The 21,342-nt window shown below is 50.2% G+C and overlaps 13 protein-coding genes across 18 annotated transcripts; 6 read left to right on the forward strand and 7 right to left on the reverse strand.

Annotated features, from left to right (window-relative positions):
- Positions 1 to 7: 7 nt before the first annotated feature.
- On the reverse strand, positions 8 to 1,039 carry PPTG_01754 (hypothetical protein; the record flags this gene model as incomplete). Its single annotated transcript, XM_008895137.1, has 1 exon — positions 8 to 1,039. The coding sequence occupies one exon, from the start codon at positions 1,037 to 1,039 to the stop codon at positions 8 to 10; it is 1,032 nt and encodes a 343-aa protein (XP_008893385.1).
- A 114-nt stretch (positions 1,040 to 1,153) lies between these two features.
- PPTG_01755 (hypothetical protein) lies at positions 1,154 to 1,827 on the forward strand. The gene has a single exon (XM_008895138.1). The coding sequence runs from the start codon at positions 1,192 to 1,194 to the stop codon at positions 1,678 to 1,680; it is 489 nt and encodes a 162-aa protein (XP_008893386.1). The 5' UTR covers positions 1,154 to 1,191; the 3' UTR covers positions 1,681 to 1,827.
- PPTG_01756 (hypothetical protein) lies at positions 1,706 to 2,886 on the reverse strand. Its single transcript, XM_008895139.1, has 2 exons — positions 2,313 to 2,886; positions 1,706 to 2,249 (listed from the first exon to the last, which is right to left on the reverse strand). The coding sequence occupies exons 1-2, from the start codon at positions 2,840 to 2,842 to the stop codon at positions 1,826 to 1,828; spliced, it is 954 nt and encodes a 317-aa protein (XP_008893387.1). The 5' UTR covers positions 2,843 to 2,886; the 3' UTR covers positions 1,706 to 1,825.
- A 191-nt stretch (positions 2,887 to 3,077) lies between these two features.
- On the forward strand, positions 3,078 to 5,462 carry PPTG_01757 (hypothetical protein). Its single transcript, XM_008895140.1, has one exon. It carries the CDS (start codon positions 3,085 to 3,087, stop codon positions 5,335 to 5,337), a length of 2,253 nt encoding a protein of 750 aa, XP_008893388.1. The 5' UTR covers positions 3,078 to 3,084; the 3' UTR covers positions 5,338 to 5,462.
- Positions 5,446 to 6,829, forward strand: PPTG_01758. Of its 2 annotated transcripts, XM_008895141.1 has the most exons (3): positions 5,446 to 6,255; positions 6,326 to 6,472; positions 6,542 to 6,829. In XM_008895141.1, the coding sequence occupies exons 1-3, from the start codon at positions 5,665 to 5,667 to the stop codon at positions 6,599 to 6,601; spliced, it is 798 nt and encodes a 265-aa protein (XP_008893389.1). In that variant the 5' UTR covers positions 5,446 to 5,664; the 3' UTR covers positions 6,602 to 6,829. The 2 variants fall into 2 exon arrangements, with proteins under 2 accessions (XP_008893389.1, XP_008893390.1); XM_008895142.1 differs by having other exon boundaries at positions 6,326 to 6,829.
- PPTG_01759 (hypothetical protein) lies at positions 6,577 to 7,883 on the reverse strand. Of its 3 annotated transcripts, none has more exons than XM_008895144.1 (5): positions 7,690 to 7,883; positions 7,392 to 7,598; positions 7,245 to 7,327; positions 7,138 to 7,181; positions 6,577 to 7,023 (listed from the first exon to the last, which is right to left on the reverse strand). In XM_008895144.1, the coding sequence occupies exons 1-5, from the start codon at positions 7,774 to 7,776 to the stop codon at positions 6,851 to 6,853; spliced, it is 594 nt and encodes a 197-aa protein (XP_008893392.1). In that variant the 5' UTR covers positions 7,777 to 7,883; the 3' UTR covers positions 6,577 to 6,850. The 3 variants fall into 3 exon arrangements, with proteins under 3 accessions (XP_008893392.1, XP_008893391.1, XP_008893393.1); XM_008895143.1 differs by having other exon boundaries at positions 7,093 to 7,181; XM_008895145.1 differs by having other exon boundaries at positions 7,093 to 7,181; positions 7,392 to 7,883.
- A 26-nt stretch (positions 7,884 to 7,909) lies between these two features.
- Positions 7,910 to 8,977, forward strand: PPTG_01760 (the record flags this gene model as incomplete). 2 transcript variants are annotated; one of them, XM_008895146.1, is made up of 4 exons in its annotated part: positions 7,935 to 8,082; positions 8,139 to 8,483; positions 8,542 to 8,628; positions 8,697 to 8,977. In XM_008895146.1, the coding sequence occupies exons 1-4, from the start codon at positions 8,043 to 8,045 to the stop codon at positions 8,975 to 8,977; spliced, it is 753 nt and encodes a 250-aa protein (XP_008893394.1). In that variant the 5' UTR covers positions 7,935 to 8,042. The 2 variants fall into 2 exon arrangements, with proteins under 2 accessions (XP_008893395.1, XP_008893394.1); XM_008895147.1 differs by having other exon boundaries at positions 7,910 to 8,483; positions 8,542 to 8,580.
- Positions 8,978 to 9,157: 180 nt separating this feature from the next.
- PPTG_01761 (hypothetical protein) lies at positions 9,158 to 9,876 on the forward strand. Its single transcript, XM_008895148.1, has one exon. The coding sequence runs from the start codon at positions 9,214 to 9,216 to the stop codon at positions 9,667 to 9,669; it is 456 nt and encodes a 151-aa protein (XP_008893396.1). The 5' UTR covers positions 9,158 to 9,213; the 3' UTR covers positions 9,670 to 9,876.
- A 178-nt stretch (positions 9,877 to 10,054) lies between these two features.
- Positions 10,055 to 11,615, forward strand: PPTG_01762. 2 transcript variants are annotated; one of them, XM_008895150.1, is made up of 3 exons: positions 10,106 to 10,217; positions 10,281 to 10,458; positions 10,519 to 11,615. In XM_008895150.1, the coding sequence occupies exons 2-3, from the start codon at positions 10,315 to 10,317 to the stop codon at positions 11,500 to 11,502; spliced, it is 1,128 nt and encodes a 375-aa protein (XP_008893398.1). In that variant the 5' UTR covers positions 10,106 to 10,217; positions 10,281 to 10,314; the 3' UTR covers positions 11,503 to 11,615. The 2 variants fall into 2 exon arrangements, with proteins under 2 accessions (XP_008893397.1, XP_008893398.1); XM_008895149.1 differs by having other exon boundaries at positions 10,055 to 10,458.
- Positions 11,500 to 13,897, reverse strand: PPTG_01763 (hypothetical protein). Its single transcript, XM_008895151.1, has one exon. The coding sequence runs from the start codon at positions 13,878 to 13,880 to the stop codon at positions 11,673 to 11,675; it is 2,208 nt and encodes a 735-aa protein (XP_008893399.1). The 5' UTR covers positions 13,881 to 13,897; the 3' UTR covers positions 11,500 to 11,672.
- Positions 13,898 to 14,042: 145 nt separating this feature from the next.
- Positions 14,043 to 16,009, reverse strand: PPTG_01764 (hypothetical protein). The gene has a single exon (XM_008895152.1). It carries the CDS (start codon positions 16,002 to 16,004, stop codon positions 14,508 to 14,510), a length of 1,497 nt encoding a protein of 498 aa, XP_008893400.1. The 5' UTR covers positions 16,005 to 16,009; the 3' UTR covers positions 14,043 to 14,507.
- Positions 16,010 to 16,059: 50 nt separating this feature from the next.
- PPTG_01765 (hypothetical protein) lies at positions 16,060 to 18,439 on the reverse strand (the record flags this gene model as incomplete). Its single annotated transcript, XM_008895153.1, has 1 exon — positions 16,060 to 18,439. The coding sequence occupies one exon, from the start codon at positions 18,437 to 18,439 to the stop codon at positions 16,121 to 16,123; it is 2,319 nt and encodes a 772-aa protein (XP_008893401.1). The 3' UTR covers positions 16,060 to 16,120.
- A 278-nt stretch (positions 18,440 to 18,717) lies between these two features.
- PPTG_01766 (TKL protein kinase) lies at positions 18,718 to 21,037 on the reverse strand (the record flags this gene model as incomplete). Its single annotated transcript, XM_008895154.1, has 4 exons — positions 18,718 to 20,059; positions 20,135 to 20,194; positions 20,269 to 20,334; positions 20,406 to 21,037. The coding sequence occupies 4 exons, from the start codon at positions 21,035 to 21,037 to the stop codon at positions 18,718 to 18,720; spliced, it is 2,100 nt and encodes a 699-aa protein (XP_008893402.1).
- Positions 21,038 to 21,342: the final 305 nt, after the last annotated feature.

Consider the following 21,342-nt stretch of genomic DNA (forward strand, 5'->3'; position numbering starts at 1 on the left):
TAGGATTTCAGCGTTTATCCAGTTCGTCTTCTAGCGTTTTCAGCCGCTTGGCACACCGGTTTAGTCTGCGTCGAACAGTGTGTTCGATCTCTGAGCCACGGTCAGCTGCAGGCATCACCGCCAGCACATCATACGCCAACTTGATAGACTTCATTAAGCATTCACCCTCATCATCCTTGCTCGATATTTGTGTACTTAGCTCCACGGGCTCTAGACTCGACTGAAGACTGTGCTGTGCATTCTGTTGCACAATTTGCAAAAGGTTTTGCACATTCTGGTGGCTATTGCTCTGCGGGGTCATGACGACGTCCGATTCTTTGGGTGGTTTATACACAATCGAGAGCAGCTCAGGCTTGTCATTCAGCACGCGTCTCAAATAATACACATCGATTCGCCCCGCACAAACAGACAAATCGGCCGCAATATTGCCCTCCACACTAAATTGTGAGCACACACTGGCATACGCAAGCACCAATTTCTCCCACATCTTCTGCAGCTTCTCGCTCGAGTGAGGAACTGGTGACGCCAGGTTAAAATCTGCGAATACGTGATCATCAGGATAGCGTATCCTGGCATATTCAGCTTTAACGCTAATGAACTCCATCCTCACTTTCTCCCATAACGGACTGGCACCGTCCACTGTCCTCTTTCGTCTCGATACGTCGTCCATTAGATCCGCCAGAAAAGGCCCCATAGCCGTAGAGAAGATCACGTTAATTAGTCTAAGAGTACAATTTTTGGTCTTCCGCGTGCGTCCTGATGGCGTTGCATGGATTGCAAATTCAGTGAGCCCCGTACTGTTCGCTGTCTTGGCCTCCAGTAATTTGATAAGCAACTCCGAGTATCCTGCTTTGGACTGGTACGCTGCGTACTCTTTACTCTGCGCTGGGACTCCAAATCCGCCACATAATGTCCGCAATTCTTTCGTCGAGTACGTCGCGATAGTGGACTGCAGCTCTGCGCGCTTGCCGTCGTCACACAGTCGCTGGAGCTGCTCCAAGCGCAGCCTCCGCATCGTCACTACTTCGCTGCTCGTCATTATAAAATTTGTGCTCAATTCAAATTGGACATACCCAAAACTATCGTTACATCATTGGCTGAGAACAAAAACCTTGAGTTTCAACCAATGAAAATGCGCAATAAGGAGCGGCTCTGAGAGCCTTCCACAAGCTAAAACAGACCACAGCAAGCATGGGCCGAGCTCGGAAGCGCACGATGGACATGATCCGCCTGGTCAAGGGCTTGTCCCGTAATGGCGGCATGCGTCGTCCTTCGTGGGTTCCCATGGTGGACCGCTTCCCACCACCGCCGGTGCCTCGCCAGGACCGCGACAAGCTGCCGGTCATCACGTTCCCGCAGGACCGACTGGCTGAGCTCTACATGAAGCAGCGCGACGGCATGGTGGACAACCAGACGGCCTATGAGTTCGCCGACGAACAGCTAACACTGATCGAGCAAGGAATCCCGGAGGAGGACGCCTTTAACTTGCTCATCGAGAAGTACGACCAGGTGGAAAGCCACCGCTTCCTCGAGAAATTCTCCAAGATGCGTGGTATTGAATTCGCCGACCCCGCTGAGTACGATGACATTGAGAAGGGATGGGTTGAAGCCGAGAGTCGTGCTATTAAGGAGGCCATGCGTATGGAGCACGAGGAGGAAGAGGCACTCCGGAACATGTAGACACACACGAGCGAGTAGACCAGGGTTGCTATTGGAACAACAAGACACAACTTTTGCATTACATTTAACCCAATATTTGTGTTGCAATTTTGCGAACGCTTTTTTTTATAAGAAAAAAAAGTTAACATGTAGTCACCTTCACGCCTTAGCTGCCCATTGCTGCGTTATGCTTAGCCATGAGGTATTCGCCTGCGAGTATTGGAGGATATTTCGCCGGGTTCTCTGGCGACTGGCAGGTTGGAATACACTCCACAACTGTCTCTGCGTTGATATTGTGGAAGAATGCGATCGACTGGCGTCGGTTGTTTTTGCAGCCCGATGGTGGATTAATCACGCGATGCATGGTAGAGCGCCATTGATCGTTGGTCCAATGTTGCATCAGATCTCCAAGATTGACTATATACGAGTTGGCAGGAGCCTTGACGTCGTGCCACTCGCCCTGTAGATCTCTCACTTGTAGTCCACCAGGAGCGTCATCCACCGCCAAGATCGTCAAACTACCGTAGTCTGTATGCGCTGACGCTCGGATCTGCGTCGTCCCGGGTTCTTCTTCTTGATGAGGGTAGTTCCTGAAGATCACAGAAACTCGTTAGACATCTAAGACTAGGTTACACCCTCTATACTAAACTTACAGGATCCTGAGTGACGACATGTGGTTGTCGATCTTCTTGTCAAAATAGTCGCTGGGTAATTGCAACGCGCACGCAAAGATCTGCATCATAACTGCCGCGAGTTTCTCAACACTGCGGTAATACGTCGTCATGGAGTTTTTAAAGCCTTCGGGTCCTTCCGGCCATTGCGCTGGGATATGGGGTTCTCGTCCGTTTGGACCCACGCAGACTTGGAACGTCTCCTTTAAGTCTGGTAGCTTTTTGCCATCATCTTTCTCTATTGAGTTGGACAGAATCTCGGCACTCTCGTAGCCATAAGGATAGTCTGGAGTCATGGATACCTTCTTCTTGATATCCAAAGGTTGGTCAAAATAGCCCTTTGCAGCCTCGAAGGCCTGAGCGATCGTATCCGACGCGATGCCGTGGTTGGTGATGATCAGAAAGCCGATGGAACGACAAGCGTCAGCCACTTGACTCACCACTACATCGCGAGCTTTGGAGCTTGAGGGTTCGTTCACGAAAGGAGAAATGTCGATCACGGGCACGATCATTGGCAGAAATGCGACGTGATTGTGACTCAGGAAATTGAAGAATAAGCCCGAGCGACTTTTCCGTCAAATTTTGGTGATCATTTGATGCCTAACCAAGGAAAGATGTTGCGCGCAAGTTGCATTAGTACTATGTTGCGCAATGAACGTTGAAGTTTGACTTGAAGTTGCTATGTTGCACGTTCATTGGTGACCATTTTTTATGCCTGTACTTCGTAGCCTAGAATAACGTAGTCCAGAACAAGATGAAGGGTCCAACTGACTCGCACTGGGCGGAGGCGTATTACCATCAGCAAGCTCAAGCCCGCAAGAATCGAGCCTGGAAGAGTGTATTTCGTCCATCCGCCATCGCGTCATACCTCGCCATAGCTGGGCGAATCATCGTAGGGCCACTAGCTCTGCTTCTGCTATTCACTTTGACCGGATACTTATCGGACGCCACCGTCTTCATCGAAGCCGACCGCAGCATCTTCGCATTCACGGAACGTGATTCATCCATGGCTGGCGGCTGCACGGGGTGCTTAGGTCCGTGCAAGATCGTCATGCTCAAGTACAAACTACTTGAAGGAGTTGCCATAACTTCTGCACCTCCATTCTTCACGTTCACATCCCTCCCACCGACGGAATCTCTGTACGATTTCAGCTCTCTCAGTGACGAAGTACTCGCGTTCTCGGAAGCTCTGGATGCGAATGGCACACTGTGTCAAAGTAGCAAGAACGAATGGGGGACATCACCTATCGTCGTCACGGGATCAGCGCAAGAATTATTGAACATCGTTCACATGGCCAACCTCAATCTCTCGCCTCAGATGGTGCGCGAACTCGAGTTAGCCATCGAACGAGCCGATGAGTGCGTCACCGGGTGGACGATGATGTCGGTCGTACGGCTTTTCCAGTACCCGACAGCTGAGGGCAGCTCTGAATTCGGCCAAGTCCCGGCTGTAGATACTCATATCTTTCCAGACTACACAGAGTGTCGTCCTGTGGTTGAGATTGATGACAGTCTTGTTGGCTCTAAGTTAGCGCTCGACACAAACGGTCAAGACCCTCTGAAGGTAGTTCCTGACCAGCTGACGCTGTTTCCGTACAGCTTCACAAGTAGTTTGCCTCCGATCCCACGCTCTGTTCCTGCCGATCCGTCAAAGACGAAGACGGGAGCGACTAGCGTCGTACAGTCTTATCTTCGAGCTTATTACGGTGGATGTCGTGTACGCGCAGTGAACACGACTGGTATATACATTGAAGACACGTGTGCGATCTCAAAACATTGGGTTGGATACGGCTTAATGGTGCATTCTCCTGACGACATCCCGCTCTGTAGTACGGGCGATGTATGTATTCACAATTATTTCAACTCATTGTGGGAATGGGAGCACTACGTCGCTGCTGATAGACCCGATCGAGTGGGTATGAACCTCAATACATTTCGAAGCCGATACGCCGACACTGTCGCGATCAGCGTTCTACCCGGTGTAGTCGTGGGTCAGATACTCCTCATGGGTGTCGTCAGTCTCTACCAGGTGATGTCGCACAAGCGCTCTGTGCTTTTGACGCAAATATGGGCGTATCGATGCCAGAATGGACGCATGCAGGTGATTTATCTAGCCCAGATCTCGTACCACCTCCTCTACAATTCGGACTTGTACATGCTCGGACTGGCAACTGGTACACTCACAGGCGAGTCGATTGCGAATTTGACGTGCTGTGTTTTCGCCTTCTCCTACTCGTTCGTTAACCTCATGAAGGCTCGCTCGGGAGATCAGCAACTGGATCGTCATTTCCGTCTCATTTGGGAGGCAATGCAGATCGTAATTACCACTATCGTTGGATGTTTGCTACTCTCTTGGCAAAAGGCACCGTTCGAGTCCATTCTGGCCCAGAATGCCGAGATTTTACGTAAAACATCAGCCCGTGGTGCCAAATACTGCGGGTTGAACGACGCCTGTGTACTTTTCACTGTGAACTTCCCTTCTGTCATCGCAGTGCTATCGGTGGGCTTCGGCTTCGTGGCTGTGGTCGCATCACTTTTAATGAAAAGGATGGCTCCGAAGGCTAGTAGATCGGTCCGTGGCTCTTACGTGACACCGAAAATTGCTGTTGCCGATGTGAATGGCAAGAAACAAGCAGCATACGAAGCTGAGAATGATGATCTCACGTCATTCGAGCGAAATTGCCTTGGGTCTCCATTCCACAAACTCTTTTCCGACTGCGACGAGATCACCTACGTTACGTACAACGGCAAGCGATGCACCACAGTAGAAGCTCTGTTGCTGACGGGGTACCTTTACTATGGGCAACACATTTACCAAGCGTCCTCGGTGATGTTGTTGCTAGTGGCGAGATTGGTGCCAGCGAAAATCTTGCGCACATTCAACGTGCTGCTTCTACGTTGGCACGTGGACCCGATTGAAGGCACGTTATCTCACGCCTTATCCTGCACTTGGTACGCTGCCAGCGCAGAGGACCACAAGATGGCTGCAGCCACACCAGTGGCCTAGTACGGCTACCGCTGGAACGTTATGGATGCACAAGCATGTGTGACGTAAGGAGCAATGTGCTCAACCAGCTCTTGCATTCACTGTGCAACACCATGTTGCATGTCTTGCAAAAAAAAAAAAAAAAAAAAACACACAGTCTGCCTGCCTTACATCCACTTGCTTCGAGCGCTGAGTCTGTCAAAACTGATTCAGGCTAGCGGTGCGCAAGAGAGTAACCTCAGATTCTTGGGCTTCGATTTTTTTTTTTTTTTGAATAGATATGAGAACCAGGCAACCCGTTCTATCCCTCTTTATTAGCTAGGCCTTTCTAGTGATTTCCACGTAAGTATGCAAGGAGTCTCAAGCAGCCAGCGGAAATGCTTTCTTGCCATCCTTGCATTGCAAGGCAACCTCCCGTCCAATGCTGGGAAGGCGGCGCGATCCTGCTTCGAATTTGTGACACGAGATGTGGCAAACGCGGTACAAACTATTTTCCACCAATCCTTATCTTCAAAAAAGGCATCTGGTTTGAGCTCCAGCCAATCATCGCCCGGACGGAATAAGCCAAAAGAGAACAGAGCAAGGCAAAAGCTAATTTGCCATTTCCAGACCGAGAGCCGCCGCCCCTACCCGGTCCACATGTCGGAGGCAACCTCAGCCCGCGAATATGACCCGCTGTTCCCACGCAGCTACGCGGCATCGTCCACGACGTCTACGTCCACAGCGCCGCGCTGCTACGGCGGTTTCGAACAGCAGAAGCGCGTGTGGGCGTCAACGGCTCGGCGATCGCAGCGCATCCGGGTGATCGCCGGTCTACAGTTGCTGTTGGGGCTGCTGGCGTCTGGCAACTACCTGTGGCTGTCCAACATATTCATGTTCATCGTGGGTGTCGTCGGACTATTGGCCGTGCGCTCCGATCGCATGAGTTGGACCGTTGTGGTGCGTTATTTTGCATTGGTTAACACTTTGGGGAAAAAAATCTGATTTGGTTATTGTTTTGAACGTTTAGTACTTGCTGCTGAGCGCCATGGAGTTCGCACGCATCGTCATGCTCACACCTCATCTATACGACCGGTTCGAGGTGCCAGGATATGCTTTCTCACGGTATGAGTACTTCCAAGTCGTCGTGCTTGTGGTTGAAGAAGTGCTGCTAGTGGTAAGACGCTGCAAAACGACACTTAACTATTGTGTTTAGTAAGCAGTCTAATATGTTATGTCACCGTAGCCAGCAGCATTTTTTGTCTGCATTGCCGCTGCAGCGTCAGTTGCCAATCCGTTATGGTAACTTTGGCAAATGCAAGGACGAGATCCATTATCAGACGTACGAGACCACGAAGCCATGACCTTGCTGCTGTATACTCCCGGTGTTAGGAATAGTTTTTATCGCATTGAGGGCCGAGAGTATCAAAGTGGTGACGCTAGTATTTCTGCATGTAGAGGCCTAGCTTCTTACATTGTTCGTGTGTTCTCGCACAGCTAACTTAATCTATATCGCTTTTACGACACAAAAAGATTGCCTTAAATCTGGTATCTTCTAGATGAGGTCGATTGCACCAGCTTGGACGTGCTCCTGGACACTGCGGTAACGCAAGATATAGCGATCAGCAGACGTCACCTGCACGAAGTCGCCGCCTTTGTCGTCACACTGCACGCCACCCGCCTCCTTGCCCTGGCAGAAGACGAAGCTGTCTAGATTCGGCTCAGATACTGCCACACACACACACAAATTGTCAGAATCAGATTGTTTTAAACTCCACAGCCATTGATGCATCTTACCCATGCCATCAGCCGTGAGAGTACGGTTGTCCTTCGAAAACTTGCCTATCGCCAGGTCATTCACATGAGACTCGAAGAGCATCACAAACCTGCATCAAGAGTGAGAAAGTGAGCTTACTGCATAAAAATGATGCAGATAATTAGCAACGTACTGCTGGGCGAAGTTACGCTCCTTGACGGACAATCGCTGAGTCAGCACTTCGTCTTGCAGAATGTGAATGGCGAACTTCTCAATCTACACAGCAAATTGTTAAGAACATCAGCATTTGTTTCCAACTTATCGAGTACGAGGATTTTACCTTGCGGAGCCGTGTGCGGAGGTACGACGAGACCATGTAACGTAGTCGGTCGATCTCCATTTGGTAGAGCTTATTGACGAAGGATTTCTCCTCCGTGAGCTGCGTGCGGTCCTCATACACGGAGTCGACATATTCCTGTTGATTGCGGATCTGCTCCAGCATCTCGGACACCATTTCCTCGTCGTACTGGAGGATCTCTGGGGCATTCTGTCGGGCACCAATGGCGTGTAATTCCGTCAATTTTGCGACAATTTAAGCGGAAGAAGACGTGTATTAATGCCTAGAGAGCGGAGCGTACCAGCTCATTGACCCAAAGCGTACGCATGCGCTGGACATCCTCGTTCAGGTTCTCCTGGTCGAACTCCGGCTGCGACGGCGTCTCCATGACGACGATAAGTAAGACAAAATCCGTAGTTCCCGCCAAAAATGGAAACCGGTAGATACCGATGAATACCACCGGTTAAAACCGGTTTAATACCATCGCAAAATCAGAATGTAGCCATGTCTTGAGAAAAGGCACTGCAACGAGCAAGAGCTCCACTGCTCGAGGTCTGCTCTTTCTCGATATGGAGGTCTTTGGAGCTGCATTCGACCAGTAGAGAATCCTTCTCAAGGCGGAAAAGACCAAGAGAAGAAGAGCACACAGGCCTCATGGGCGCCGTCAATTGTTGCGCGCAGACTACTCCCGACGGTAAGCGGGATCGTGTGTTCCGGTGTTGCATCTGACATGTTGTGTTGGTGTTGCAGTGGATGTGTGGAAGAAAAACAATCGTGGTCGGACGCTGAGTAGAGATGAAGCGAGAGCGCTGATGCCCATTTACGACTACGAGCCCTCGCTATCGTTGGAGCACGAAGACGACGCGTCAAGTACCGATAATGGCAGCATGGGATTCTTCCCGGACACGCCGAAATCGGCGTCAAACGACCATGAATTCGACGACAAGTCGGTCGTGGTCGTGTCTGCTGACGGTGGCGTAGAGATCTACGGTGATCTCGACGAGGAGAAGCCGCCACATTCAGACGAAGAGCAGGACGAGTTGTCCCCTGAGGCTCGTGCACTGCTCCCTGCCCCGAACTCGTGCCCTCGTTCTGGTGCGTTTAATACGCCCCTACCAATAATGAGTATTGTACTGACTACAATGCTATACAGGCATCAATCTACGTCGGCAGTCACCGACCTTCGGCAGCAGTAAGTCCCAATTATTGGCACCACGCCGCACGCAATCTTTCAGCGAAGGTGTAGCAAAGGCCTTCATGCTGTTGCACTTTCCTCTGCTAACCGTTTGCTGGTTGCTCATAAAATAGCCCCTGCCCAACCGCGTCTCGAGGACTACTTGTGCACGTGCAAGTACTGCCCTCGTGCCATGACGATCCAGCGGGCGTTCCAGCTCTACGGCTTCGCACTGGATCACCCGCAGAGCGACGCGTTGCTACGTGTGTTGCGTGCCTGCGCCAACTACGACGAGACCATCATGGAGGTGGATCCACTGCTGGTGCTACACGCGGAAAAGATGCTCGAGGATCTCGGCTTCGACGAAGACCAGACGTTCCATCTCCTCATCGCCTCGCACTTCCAGCGAGCCTAAAGCGGTACAGCCCAACGTCTTCACGGACAAGTTGAAGACAACTTAAAAAAAAAAAAAAAAAAAACATTTGTCTCGTAACAATCTCATAATGATTGGATGAAATTCAGTCCATACCGTCTTATGATTCGTTGAAATACACCAAATTTGCAACAGAACCAATGGCTGCCACCACGTGTCAGATTTAGCTCATTCTCAAAAGATCTCTCTCGGTCTCAAGTCTCAAAATCCAAGCAAAAATGGCCCGTGAACGCACCTACATCATGATCAAGCCGGATGGCGTCCAGCGTCACCTGGTGGGCGAGATCATCAAGCGCTTCGAGACCAAGGGCTACAAGCTCGTGGCTCTGAAGCTGGCTCGCCCGTCGGTGGAGCACCTTGAGGCTCACTACTCGGACCTGAACGGCCGCCCCTTCTTCCCCGCTCTCATCAAGTACATGAGCTCGGGCCCCGTGACCTGCATGGTCTGGGAGGGCACCAACGTCGTCCTTGAGGGCCGCAAGATGCTGGGCGCCACCAAGCCCAGCGAGTCGGCTCTGGGCACGATCCGTGGCGACTTCTGCGTGGACGTTGGCCGCAACGTGTGCCACGGCTCGGACTCGGTCGAGTCGGCCGAGAAGGAGATCGCTCTGTGGTTCCCGGAGGGACTGGTCGAGTGGAGCGCCCAGGACGACGAGTGGGTGTACGAGAACTGAAATGTTGTCGCTCCAGTCGTCACACCAGCAGTGAAAGAAGCCGAGACAGAGCTCCCAGCCACAGGATGCGCGCACTGTAACCTTCTCTAACTGTAATCGTAATTCCGTAATGAATGCTCTATCCTTGGATATTGACCTTGGATTGCTCTTTCTTTCTGGACATTTTGTTTTGTGTTTTTTTTTAAATGATTTTTAAATTTTTGGAGATTTTTTTTGCCACTCTAAAAATACAATGGAGTTATCCATTCTGTATTTTGAAGAGTCGTTAAGTATTACAACCCTAATACACTTGGTTCCAAAAACTCGTCGGGAAGCATACTGATTGGCCACGATGGCAAGTGACATTTTCAACGAAAGTTCTACAACCCCCGTCTAAAGCGATGCGACGCGACGGTGCTAATTTGCCAGCTGGGATAAGGACGACAAAACACTATGAAAGTGACTACCCTACTGTATGAATCGGCCTCGGAGTCTCTACCACTGCTCTCGTCTCTGTCTTTGCCACTCACAGACGCTATTCAGTCGCAGCTCTGAACGTGTAGCTCTCGGTGTGTGTAGCGCTCCATTGATTGATCTGTTCTGGATTGACGCGCGCTGACGACGACCCCTAGAGGCTGGAGGAGGCACATACCAGAACTGGACACGATGGCCACGGACGAGAACGAGGTTCACGTGCTGCCAGGCTTCATCCCCATCTTCTGGTGCTTCGTGGCTGTAGGTATCGTGCTCTTCTACTACTCACTGGGATACGCCAAGAAATACTCAACTACCGCCGCCTTCCTGCTCACTGTACGATGGCTTTGTTATCTACAAACTCTTAAAAAAACTAACACTTTTCTCTGAATGTAGCCATTCATCTGCTTCAGCCTTGTGTTTGATAATGCCGTCATGGCTACAACTGGAATCGATCGGCGACATGCCAGCACTCAAGCAATGTTAGCATTCCACGCCTGTGTGACGCCTATGCTGCTTCTGGTATGCTATGAACTGGCCTATATGGTGCACAAGCATAAGTCTGTCAATTTCTGCGGGATCGCGTTCGAAAGTGGCCATAGAGAACGTGGTAGTAGCTGTGCCAACGCAGGAGCAGCATCAGCTCTGGCTAAACGACGCTGGTGGATGTCAACGTGTCTACGCTTTATCGTGTGGCTCGTGGGTTGTGCCTTATTGGTACTAAATCTACTGGTAGCGTATCGCTGGACGTCGGACCTCTCGCTCGAGATTACCAGTATGTACGAGCTACAGGGGGACAGTACGGCACACGCGGTTTGTGCGATTCTACCGGCTTTGATACTGGTGGTTTTGGCTCTGTATATCGGCATAAGACTGTGGAATTATGGCACCAATTACTCGTACATGGTACACGCCACGTGCTTCAATCCGTGGATCTGGATGCTCGTGGGTGCAGTGGCGCTGCTTATTGGGTATTTGATGCCGTCACCCATCTTCGCGTTGTCTTCGAACGCGGGGGAGTTGGTGATGATGGCTACAATCGTGCGGATGTTCCGTGAAGTGCACCACGACATGCAGCAGGGGCTTCAATTCGGCGAGTTTATCGATCCTGAGGGCGCTGCTGCACGCAGACAAGGACCACAGAGTCCCAACGCACGCAGTCAAAGCCTCAGTTTGAGCAAGAGCTTGAGTCATAGCAAGATGGCTGCAGAGCAATCAAATGGCTACATGGCCGTCACGACCCCCAAGGAGTCGGAATTGCCTGCTACATTCGCCAATCGACTGCGTCGCGGGGATGAAGAGGAAGGACAACCAAGTGCGAGTGCTGCTTACCTATCCGTCGTCATTGCTCGAGAGCAGACCAACCCGCTGTGTCAATAGGAAAAAGAAGCAGGACCCTTTTTTGATATTTCAGAAATCCCCACATTGACACCCAATGTACTTGTAGAAGAAGCCAACAATCCACTTATTCTTTTTGAGAATACTTCTTCTACCACTATAGCTACTCGTCATGACGGCTACATTGGATTAGCAGAATGGCTACACTGGTCTTATACTCCGCTAGAGAGCACGACGTGGGCTTCCTTGGTGTGTTTCTGCTTCTTCTCGAGGACCTTCATCATCTTGGTGCTTCCTTCCCCAGACAGCATCTTCTGGGCCTCCAATTCTTCCTTCAGCTGTCTCAAACGTTTCTCCTTTTTCTTCTTTCCAGGCTCATGACCGTGGAATTTATACGACAACATGCGGAAGGCCTCCTTCTTGGTAAGTAGGCGGCCAAACTCGTCGCGATAGTCCAATTTCACGCCGTTTTTGATACGTAAATCGTCTTCAAAGTTGCGATCCCGAGCGTCATTCGCACGCCCAGCTTGTCGTTCGACATGAGTCTGACGTAGATCTCCAGTCTTACGGAGGAGCGCCAAAGTTGCAGCCATTCCAGTGCCTACAAGCGGTTGCTCTTCGCCCCACACTTCGTTCTCTTTCGCCTCTTCATCGTCGCTATAGTTCTCTTCCTTCTCTTCAATCTCCATGTTCTCTTCTTGTTTCTGCTCTTCAACAACAGGTTGAGGTTTACTGGTATTGGTACCGGTATTACCGTCCGCTGCAGCTTGGAACTGAGCTGCACGCTTCTCCATGGCGTCTCGTAACCGCGTCTCGAAGTCCGTGGCCTCGTTAAACACCACAGTATTCGCTGCAGTACTAACCTCTCCAAACACATGACCTACAGGCTTGATATTGGCAGTATCACCCATCACAACGTCTCCAGAGGTATCTGTGGACACAGCAGACGTTTTATCGTCCTCTTGACTGATAGTTTGACTCGCAAGCTGTGCGATCCGATCCTCACTGGTCGTCGGAGCCACTGGCACTTGCTTGTGTGCCAATTGACGTGCACGAGCCAGTGAGGCACCGAGTTCCATCTCTATTGCGGCGTCATCCACCAGCTCACTATCGTCAATAACTCGTCGCTTCATCTTCTTTTTACTAGCAGCCAGAGCCTCAGACGCCACTGCATTGGCCTTTTCTCGAGCTTCCTGGAACCGAAGTAGATTCTCTTCCTCTTCGGTATCCTCATGGCGAGTTCGCTTACGCTTTCCACGATCTTTAGAGGTAGAACCTGTCTGTAAGGCCTCCTGTTCCAGCTGAGCCACTAGAGACGCAGCGTCTGTATCTTGAGTGTTTAGCTGCACTTCTACTGCATCATTTTCGTCTAGATCCACACGACGACGACGTGATTTCTTCTTCTTACGCAGTTTTTTGCTCTTTTTAAACTGCGCCTCCACCTCTTCTTTCGAGTAATAGTCCTCCACTCTCTTGGTTTTATCCATAGCAAGAGAAATCACTGCGATATCGTCTTCGTCCTCCTGCTTACTCTCACTTTCCACAGCTTTAGACCCGCCCGATGCATCTAGCTTAAACTTCCTCGCTTCAGCAGCCTTCACTGCCTCTTGCTCTTCGTCATAGTGGGCCAGTAATTTCGGACCACTCTTCCTTTTTTTCGAACTGCCCATCTCGATAAATTCGTCATCATCGTAACCGGTATAAACCGGTAAAGCTGCTCGTTTGGCCCTCACCTGCTGAGCCAAGCGTCGGTCCTTCTCGCTTAGCTCTACGTTGACGAGTTCATCGTCTTCCTCGTTCAAGTCCTTACCGTCTTCTCCCAGTACTCGCTGGTCTTTGAGAGTTAATACAATCTCCTGTCCGTCCTCGAAATTATCCAATGAATGGCCCACTGTCATGCCTGCTAGAGCAGACGCGTCATACTTCTCCTCTGTCTCCTCTTGAGGCTTATTTTCGTTGAACTTCTTCCTCCTGGACTGCTTAACCCACTCCAAGGCGTCGTTACCTGCCTTTTGAGCTTCCAAATCGGCTTTTAGCTGCTCGCCAAGTGATTTACCCGCTAATTTCTGGGTTAGTTCTCGTCGAGTCTTGGACTGTTGTAGCTTCTTCTTGAGCTCCTGTTGCTCGCGCTCGGCGTCTAATTCGGCGCTGGTCTTTTGTACATTGACAACTGATTGCTCCTTCTTGGAGGGGCCCACTGATAGCGGCTTAAGTCCCAAGGAGATACGAAGCTTGTTGGTCTCTTCGATGCTCAGCGAGATCTCCCCATTCTTGTCTTCGGAGGGCGCTGGTGGGTCCTCTCGATGTCGACTACGACTGCGACGGCGAGACGAGGATGCGTGTCGGTCACGTCTAGAGGAGGACGAGGAGCCCCCGTGGCGACGAGAACGAGTAGGAGAGCGACTTCGACTCCGTGCCATTGTTGTGTGGAACGACTTTACGAAAATAAGGTCGTGGTAATTTCGGGAAAATGTTAATTTCGGATATAGCTACATGTAGCCACATCATGAAAAAGAAAAGGTGGAGTAATTCGTGTCCGGTCTCAATTCTCACAGCAGTGACTACGATCAGATGAAAAATAATTGCAATTGCGGAGCTCGGCACTGAGCCCTTCCATTCATGCTGATACTGCAGCGAACTTCACATAAGGTCACCCGACTGTACTGATTATTATATTTTTTTTGGAATGGAATATGGCTGTCATTTAACTTTAAGTACAAGCTAACGCCACCCCAATGACCTTGTCGACCTGTGTCTCTAGCCGCCCACTGTACTGAACTTGCTTGCGCACGCACTTCGAACTACGAAAGAGCCATGTATCTGCTGATACAAGAACACGTATTCGTGTTCGCTGTTAAGCAGAAAACTAGTCCAATAACATATCGTGTCGAGATCGTTTTTGTGGTTGTGCGATCCATTCAATTGTTGTGCTCTTTTCGTACGTCCACTGTCCCTTCTTGCACAACAACTCGGCTGTCGAGCCACGAGGTCCATGCACGTTCACGCTGAATTTGAAGGAACAACAGTGATTAAGCCGCACTTAAACTCTACTTCATTCCATCAAAGGGGAAGCACTGATCCAGTGCTGAAAGCACTCCCATTCGAATACCAAAGTAGAACATACGCCGCCGCAGCAACTGAGGTGCAAATTTGGACGGCATTGGCTCGGAGCCGAACCCGACCAGACATTCCATAGCGTAACCCCCTTTGTAATTTGTTTTGGTGCGTCCATTCCCTCTCCGCTGCTGCCGAGGCGTGACGTGCGTTGGGTTTGTATTAAACAGCACATTGTGGGTAGCAGTGCCTAACTTATCCATCGGCACAGGGAACGGATTCAGCAGTGCCTTGCCGTTGACATACAAAACCTCCGAAGTTTCGTCTTCTACCGGCATGTACTGCACGATACTGCCACACAACGAGTCCTCGTGTTTCTCCAGATCCTTGTTCGTAGACGACGAGATGTCGCTGACACCCCAAGGAGAGAAGAAATACTCCTGTTTGGCCAGTTCATACGAGATCCAGAATGTCTCCTTGTCTCCGTACGAGAATTCATGAACAAAATGCTGTTCTGTGATAAGGAAGAACATGATCTCCATGGCTTTCCCCGCTCGTGACTTATCGATCGCCACTAATGACGAGTCCTGCTCATGCGACGTCTGTCGACGCCAAGCGTATGACGTTTGGGGGCTCAAATGCTTTGAAGGAGTGGATCCCATCGGTAGTCCGTACTTGGCATAGTCAAACTCCTTCAGTAATTTTCTAAGGTATTGCTCTCCGTCCACATCTTGGTTAAAGAATTCTTTACTTGACAATACTCGGTCATAGAAGAACGTCGTGCCTGTTTTCTTGTATCCCTCGGTTGTTCTTAACACTGCTGGGTCCCGCAAGAAGATATCATCGATGTCCAGTAGTAAGACCTCCTTAATGTCGGTATGATACATGGCTAGTGGTTTGATCCACCAGCTTCGGAAGTGCTTTGCCCGGTCTTCGGTTAGTTTTCCTTTGGCTACTAAATCACTGCAGACGTCCACAATTTCGAGGTTATTGTCCGCTTCGAGCAGTAAAGTGCGGGAAGTATTGGACATTTCCTCGGGAAAGCAGTGGTAGATCTGGATAACCTCCTGATTGCCCAAACAACGGAGTTCCCGGACCAAGGAGAGGCCCATGGGGACAGCGCCATTGTGCATGCACATGATGATTCCTTTGTCCTTGGAGAATGATTGTCGCTCTTGCATTTGAGTATCATCCTTATCGGTTAATTGTTGTGCATTAACCGGTTCTGGGGTCTTGACCGACCATTCCTTGATAGAGGGTTTATTCTCGACACTCGCCAGGCTCTTGTCTTCCGTGTTCCCCGAGAAGGAATAAACCACCGTCAGTACCACCAGAAGAGGGACCACGTAATGCCACACGGGTCGCTTAACACCACGAGCTTGTGCTGAGGCAGAAGCACGACGAGCTCGAGGTGCGCCGGCCTCTAGATCCTTGTCCTTCGAGCTCGGCGTCGAGCCCCGACTCGTGAGCGTGTTGCCTCCGTCGTGCATCGTTCAGAATGCCAGAAGTGTGTGGTGCACCTTAATAAAACGTTACACACAGTTCAACATAACTGACCAATCATGTTGCAATCAAATGCGAACGTGTAGCTCGCTGAATTATGTGTTTAAGCAACAGGCATGGCACCCGTAAGCGCATGGTTCTCCTTACTCGCAGCATACCACGGACAGGACAGCACTTGAGTGAGGACACCCGTATCCTTGTCCACGTGCCAGCGCAGCAGCAGCATGTTAAACGTACGCAACATCTTCCTGGGTAGGGCACGTGCTAGCAGCAGTAACATCACCGATGACGCCTGGTAAATGTGCTCGCCGTAGTATAGATATCCCGTCAGCAGCAGCGCCTCGACGGTCGTGCATCGCTTGCCCTTGTACATGACGTACGCCATGTCGTCGCAGTCCCGGAAGAGCTTGCGGAAGGGGCCGCCGATGCAGTTGCGCTCGAAGGACGTGAGACCGTCCTCATTGACCGATTTTTTCTTAATCACAGTGTCCTTAGCATGAGCGACAGCAGCGCTCGGATTCGACATAGCGTTGGTGGATTGTTTGAAGCTGCCTTGAGCAGACAGCGACATTCTGGCCGAGCGTACAGCACTCTTCACCTTGGGACTTAACCGCTTGACGATGAGTGAAGACACCGCGGCCACAACGCCCAGACCTACCGAGAAGATAGTAATGAAGACTATCAAATTGGTCTTGTAGACGACACACGAGTCGTTGAGTCCACAGTACTTGGCTCCACGCGCTGAAGTCTTTCGAAGAATTTCGCCGTAATTGGCGTTAATGAACTCGAGCGGAGTTTGCCGCACAGACAACAAAACCGCAGCTACGACAGACGTGATCACAATCTGCATAGTCTCCCACGTTAGGCGGAAATGGCGGTCGAGCTGCTGATCACCAGAACGAGCCTTCGCAAGGTTCACGAAGGCGTACGAGAACGCGAAGATACAGCACGTGAGGTTCATGACGGACTCGATGGTCAACATACCTGTTGCTAGTCCGAGCATGTACAGATCCGAGTTGTACACGAGGTGGTACGTGATCTGTGCGAGATACACGACTTGCATGCGTCCATTCTGGCAGCGATAAGCCCAAATCTGAGTCAAAAGTACCGACCGCTTGTGGGACATCACTTGGTACAGACTGATCATCCCCATGATGAGCATCTGCATTACAACGATACCGGGGAGTACACTCAAGGCCACAGTATCTCCGTATCGGCTACGGAAGGTGTTGAGGTTCATTCCGATGCGTGTAGGATTATCCGCGTCGATGTAGTTAACCCATTCCCAGATTGAGTTGTAGTAGTTGTGGATGCACACGTCTCCAGTACTACACATAGGGATATCATCGGGTGAGTGGATCATAAGACCATACGAAGACCAACGCTTGGATACCTCACACGTATTTTCAATGTAAACGCCTGTTGTGTTCACTACACGAACACGACAGCCGCCATAGTAACCCTTGAATAGAGGCTGAAGGACTGTATCGAAGCCGTACTTTGTAGTACCAGCGGGGAAAGATCGTTCGACACGAGGAATACTACTGTCAAAGTTGTACGGGAACAACGTGAGAAGATCAGGGAAAACAGCTAGCGGGTCTTCCCCATTGGTTGCTAAAGCGAGTTTAGAACCGACGAGGCTGTCATCCACAGCGACGTCTGGACGGCATTCCGTATAGTCCGGGAATACGTTGAAGTCAATGCCAGGGATACTGGCGAAGTTGGCACTGCCTTTGACCGTCGGATACAAGAACAATCTCGTGATAGTGTAGATATTCCAGCCCGATTCACAAGGAGCTTTTCCGGCAACAGCGATCTCAAGTTCACGCCTGAATTGCGGCGCGATGTTGAGGTCCAACGTATTAACAACATCCAGTATATCTTGAGCACTACCAGCGATACCAGCCGTCATAGATCCCCACTCATTGACTCCACTCTGGCAGTAAACTCCCTTGGCATCCAGCTTCTCTCCAAGGTCAAGGGCCTCCTGGCTCAGCGTGCTGAAGTCATATAAAGACAAGTCTGGCTTACGTCCAGCAAAGCTCTTGAAGACGGTGGCTCCGATGATCGCGTCTTGTGCGAAGATGCTGTACTTGATAAGACATACTTTATTCAATCCCAAGCATCCGCTACACCCGCCGGCCATCACTGGGTCCTGCTCAGTGAACGCGTAGATGCTTTCATCCACGAGCTTGAGAACGTTGGCATGCGACAGATAACTGGTCGAAGTGAACACGATCAACAGAGCCAGCGGCCACACCACAATGCGTCCGAGCACAGCCAATACAGCTCCAAAGACCGACGGTTTGAAGAGAACCATCCAGTTCTGTTGATCGCGCTGTCGCCGCTGCTCGGCATAGTACTCCGTCGCCCAGTCACCGCCACCTCCAGCTTCTACTTTGTACTTCTCACCTTTCGTCATCTTGTGCCTTGAAGAGTGTCCACTAAAGAGGCACAGGAAATGCGAGCGCTTGCAGACGACTATAGCTGCAATAGCGGTTTCAGCTGCAGTCCATTGCCCGGGTTGACCAATGCCTATATCTGTCGCTCAAAACTGACGATTCAACTTCAAAACTTATATTAGCTGTAAATCCGCAAAAATGGGGTATCCCCCTCTTTCAGGTTCCAAGTCAAACGCGTTCAAACGGCTGCGGGGGACCGCTCCAATGTTGACAAATTAGGCATTTAGTGCAAGCATTATTACAAGTTAAATGCCTCTCTCTGTAGTGTCCGCAATACATAAGCGATTTTCAGTGCTTGTGGACGATCTCGAGGTTCCTGGGACATACACTGCTTCGCCAGTTCCAGGATAATAGGAGGACAAGTGTCACTAAACGTTGGTCGAAGACTTCCACTTGCCACCATTTGCAAGATGTTGTCGTTTGAGCCGACAGCATCCTCATACGGGAGCAAGTGCGTGTCAAACTCCGAGAGAAGAATACCAAATGCGAAAATATCCGCAGACTGATCGTAGTCGCTACTACCCGTGATGATTTCAGGTGCAAGCCATCGGTTTGCGTACTGGGAGCTCGATACACCGAAGTCAGTAAGCTTGGCTTGCATATCCGTAGAAATCAGCACATTGTGTGAGTTCAAATTGCGATGTACCAGTGGCGGTGTGAAGGCGTGAACGTAAACCAAGGCTTCGACGACATCGACTGCCAGTTGGAGCTTGACTCGTGTCCAGTACCGAGGCAGCGCCGGCGACAGGTACGAACACAGATCGCCGTTCTCTACTAGTTCAAAAAGAGCTTGTAAATCAGGCCCAGTAGTCCACGCTGTGCCAATGAACGCCACGATATTCGGGTGATCCAATTTGGAAACTAACTTGATCTCATCAACAAAATCTTGTGTACACTCGGTATCTTCACGTAAGCGTTTCGATGCGAGCAGCACGGAACTGCGATATCTGACGAGCCATACGACAGCGACAGATCCACTTCCAATCACGCGTATGTCGTCAATGTCGTCGCAATTGACTTGTAACGATAGAAGTTCCTCATCATCCCAAATTGTCAAGGGAGGCTGCTTTCTCGAACCTCGGTGCATGTTGTTGTAGACATCGTTCACCTTCTCTTTATTGCGCTGTTTGTGGTAATATAAAGCCGTCGCGGTGAGAGCAATCAGTACGAAGAACACGGTACTAATTGTAACTGCGAGGATTGAAGCTCCACTCCCGGATGGGGCGTTGTCAGCGCTGGATGAACCGGAAGAGTACGAGATCCCAGAAATCGGGACACTGGATGCTGAAGAATCCGACGATTCTGAAGAAGATGAGGAAGTGGAATTTATGTTGCGGTTGCTGACACAGACGACGACGTTGTTAATTCCAATAACTCGCTGCTCTGAGAGACTGCAGTTGACTGGATTCTGAAAGTCACTTTCTGTGAGGTCCAAGCTCGCGAGGCGCTGGAGGAAAGTGATTTGCGATTCTGTGAACGACCGACTGGATAGTGAATTGTTCTGAATACTGAACCTGGCGAGATGCTGGAATGTGAAGACGATTGCAGGGATCTCCGACAAATTGTTACCATTCAAATTTCTGCGGACAAAAAAGTAATTAGATGAAAATGGATAATTAGTACTCCAGCAGTACTTACATATTCACGGTACTTACAGATCGGTCAACCCAGGAAAAGGGCCTTCAAACGTTGTCAAACTGTTTTGCTGTAGGTCCCTGTCAGGGAGTTTAAATAAACAGTTACCTAAGTACTTAGTCCTCAAAATTTTAATCACAAATAAAGCACGTACAGCACAACGAGTTTGTCCCAGGTGATGGAAGAGTTCACCGTCGTAATGTAGTTACCGCCTAGGTGTCTACAACCAGAAAAAAATAATGAATTTGTCAGTTCATTCTTCGCTTTTACAAAACCGATCAGCAAACTTACAAGGTCATCAGGTTCGTGAGTGCCGCAACATGCGAAGGAAATTGCCTCAGTAGCGTGTTGGAGGGTGAAAGTTCTGTGATGGAGTTTGGCAGCATGTTGGGTATGTCGTAGATTCTGGTCGACAGATCCATCGCCACCAAACTCACAGACGTCACTTGAGACTGCGAACTGAGGAAGTCGTCTGCGAATTCCAACCCTACAACTTTCCCCTTGTTGGTCTGTTGATAACCACCACCCTCAATCCACACTCTTGTCGTCTGAGGTGACAGCGTCAACTGATCAATGGCCGTGACGATTTGATTGTTTGCAGTTGCGTAGATGCCGTCATCGCTGTCGTTTTGCTCATTATACGAGACTATAAAGACGAATTGCGTCGGGTCCGAGTTGTACGCGCCAAACGCTCGGAAACATTTGTACGTACATTCATCGTCCCCGACGGTGGTGCAGCTGGAAGAATCGGTCGAGCCGGAGGTGGAGCAGTCTGTGATATTATACGCCAAACATGGCTCGTAGGCTCCGCAGACGTCGTAACCGCATGATGTAGTTAACGTTTTCGCCTCAGTTGAACAGACTTGGGCTGCAGTACTCTTGATCGAGAGTACAGTTAATAATGCTGTGGAAAATGAGCGCATGTTGAGCTCTGATGGATAGAGCAGAAATGACCTTATTTTGAGTAGCCATGCTTGTCATTATGTGCTCGTGTCATCAAAGGTGAGTCGACTAAACCATTCCGGTGCAACTTTCGAACGCAAGCCCGACGATGGAATGTAGCCACTTGCAACGATCTTGACGAAAGTAGGGCAGATTCTATTTCGACGTTGCTCTAGTCCAACACACCTTTAGAGTCCTGGACTCTAAAGATGTTATTGCATATTCCTTACATTGTTTTCAGTCTTCGAGTGTGCTACCGCGCATTTCGTCAAGGCGTAGCTCACTT

Source organism: Phytophthora parasitica (assembly GCF_000247585.1).
Source record: "Phytophthora parasitica INRA-310 unplaced genomic scaffold supercont2.3, whole genome shotgun sequence".
Classification (NCBI taxonomy): Eukaryota; Oomycota; class Peronosporomycetes; order Peronosporales; family Peronosporaceae; genus Phytophthora; species Phytophthora nicotianae.

Coding starts and splice junctions, on each gene's coding strand:
- PPTG_01755 (XM_008895138.1), top strand. CDS start 1,192: ATGGGCCGAGCTCGGAAGCGCACGATGGACATGATCCGCCTGGTCAAG.
- PPTG_01756 (XM_008895139.1), bottom strand. CDS start 2,842: ATGATCGTGCCCGTGATCGACATTTCTCCTTTCGTGAACGAACCCTCA. Junction 2,250..2,312: donor ATGTCGTCACTCAGGATCCT/GTAAGTTTAGTA, acceptor TGTGATCTTCAG/GAACTACCCTCATCAAGAAG.
- PPTG_01757 (XM_008895140.1), top strand. CDS start 3,085: ATGAAGGGTCCAACTGACTCGCACTGGGCGGAGGCGTATTACCATCAG.
- PPTG_01758 (XM_008895141.1), top strand. CDS start 5,665: ATGCAAGGAGTCTCAAGCAGCCAGCGGAAATGCTTTCTTGCCATCCTT. Junction 6,256..6,325: donor GCATGAGTTGGACCGTTGTG/GTGCGTTATTTT, acceptor TTGAACGTTTAG/TACTTGCTGCTGAGCGCCAT. Junction 6,473..6,541: donor TTGAAGAAGTGCTGCTAGTG/GTAAGACGCTGC, acceptor ATGTCACCGTAG/CCAGCAGCATTTTTTGTCTG.
- PPTG_01759 (XM_008895143.1), bottom strand. CDS start 7,776: ATGGAGACGCCGTCGCAGCCGGAGTTCGACCAGGAGAACCTGAACGAG. Junction 7,328..7,391: donor TCCGCACACGGCTCCGCAAG/GTAAAATCCTCG, acceptor TTTGCTGTGTAG/ATTGAGAAGTTCGCCATTCA. Junction 7,182..7,244: donor GAGCGTAACTTCGCCCAGCA/GTACGTTGCTAA, acceptor CTCTTGATGCAG/GTTTGTGATGCTCTTCGAGT.
- PPTG_01761 (XM_008895148.1), top strand. CDS start 9,214: ATGGCCCGTGAACGCACCTACATCATGATCAAGCCGGATGGCGTCCAG.
- PPTG_01762 (XM_008895149.1), top strand. CDS start 10,315: ATGGCCACGGACGAGAACGAGGTTCACGTGCTGCCAGGCTTCATCCCC. Junction 10,459..10,518: donor CCGCCGCCTTCCTGCTCACT/GTACGATGGCTT, acceptor CTCTGAATGTAG/CCATTCATCTGCTTCAGCCT.
- PPTG_01763 (XM_008895151.1), bottom strand. CDS start 13,880: ATGGCACGGAGTCGAAGTCGCTCTCCTACTCGTTCTCGTCGCCACGGG.
- PPTG_01764 (XM_008895152.1), bottom strand. CDS start 16,004: ATGCACGACGGAGGCAACACGCTCACGAGTCGGGGCTCGACGCCGAGC.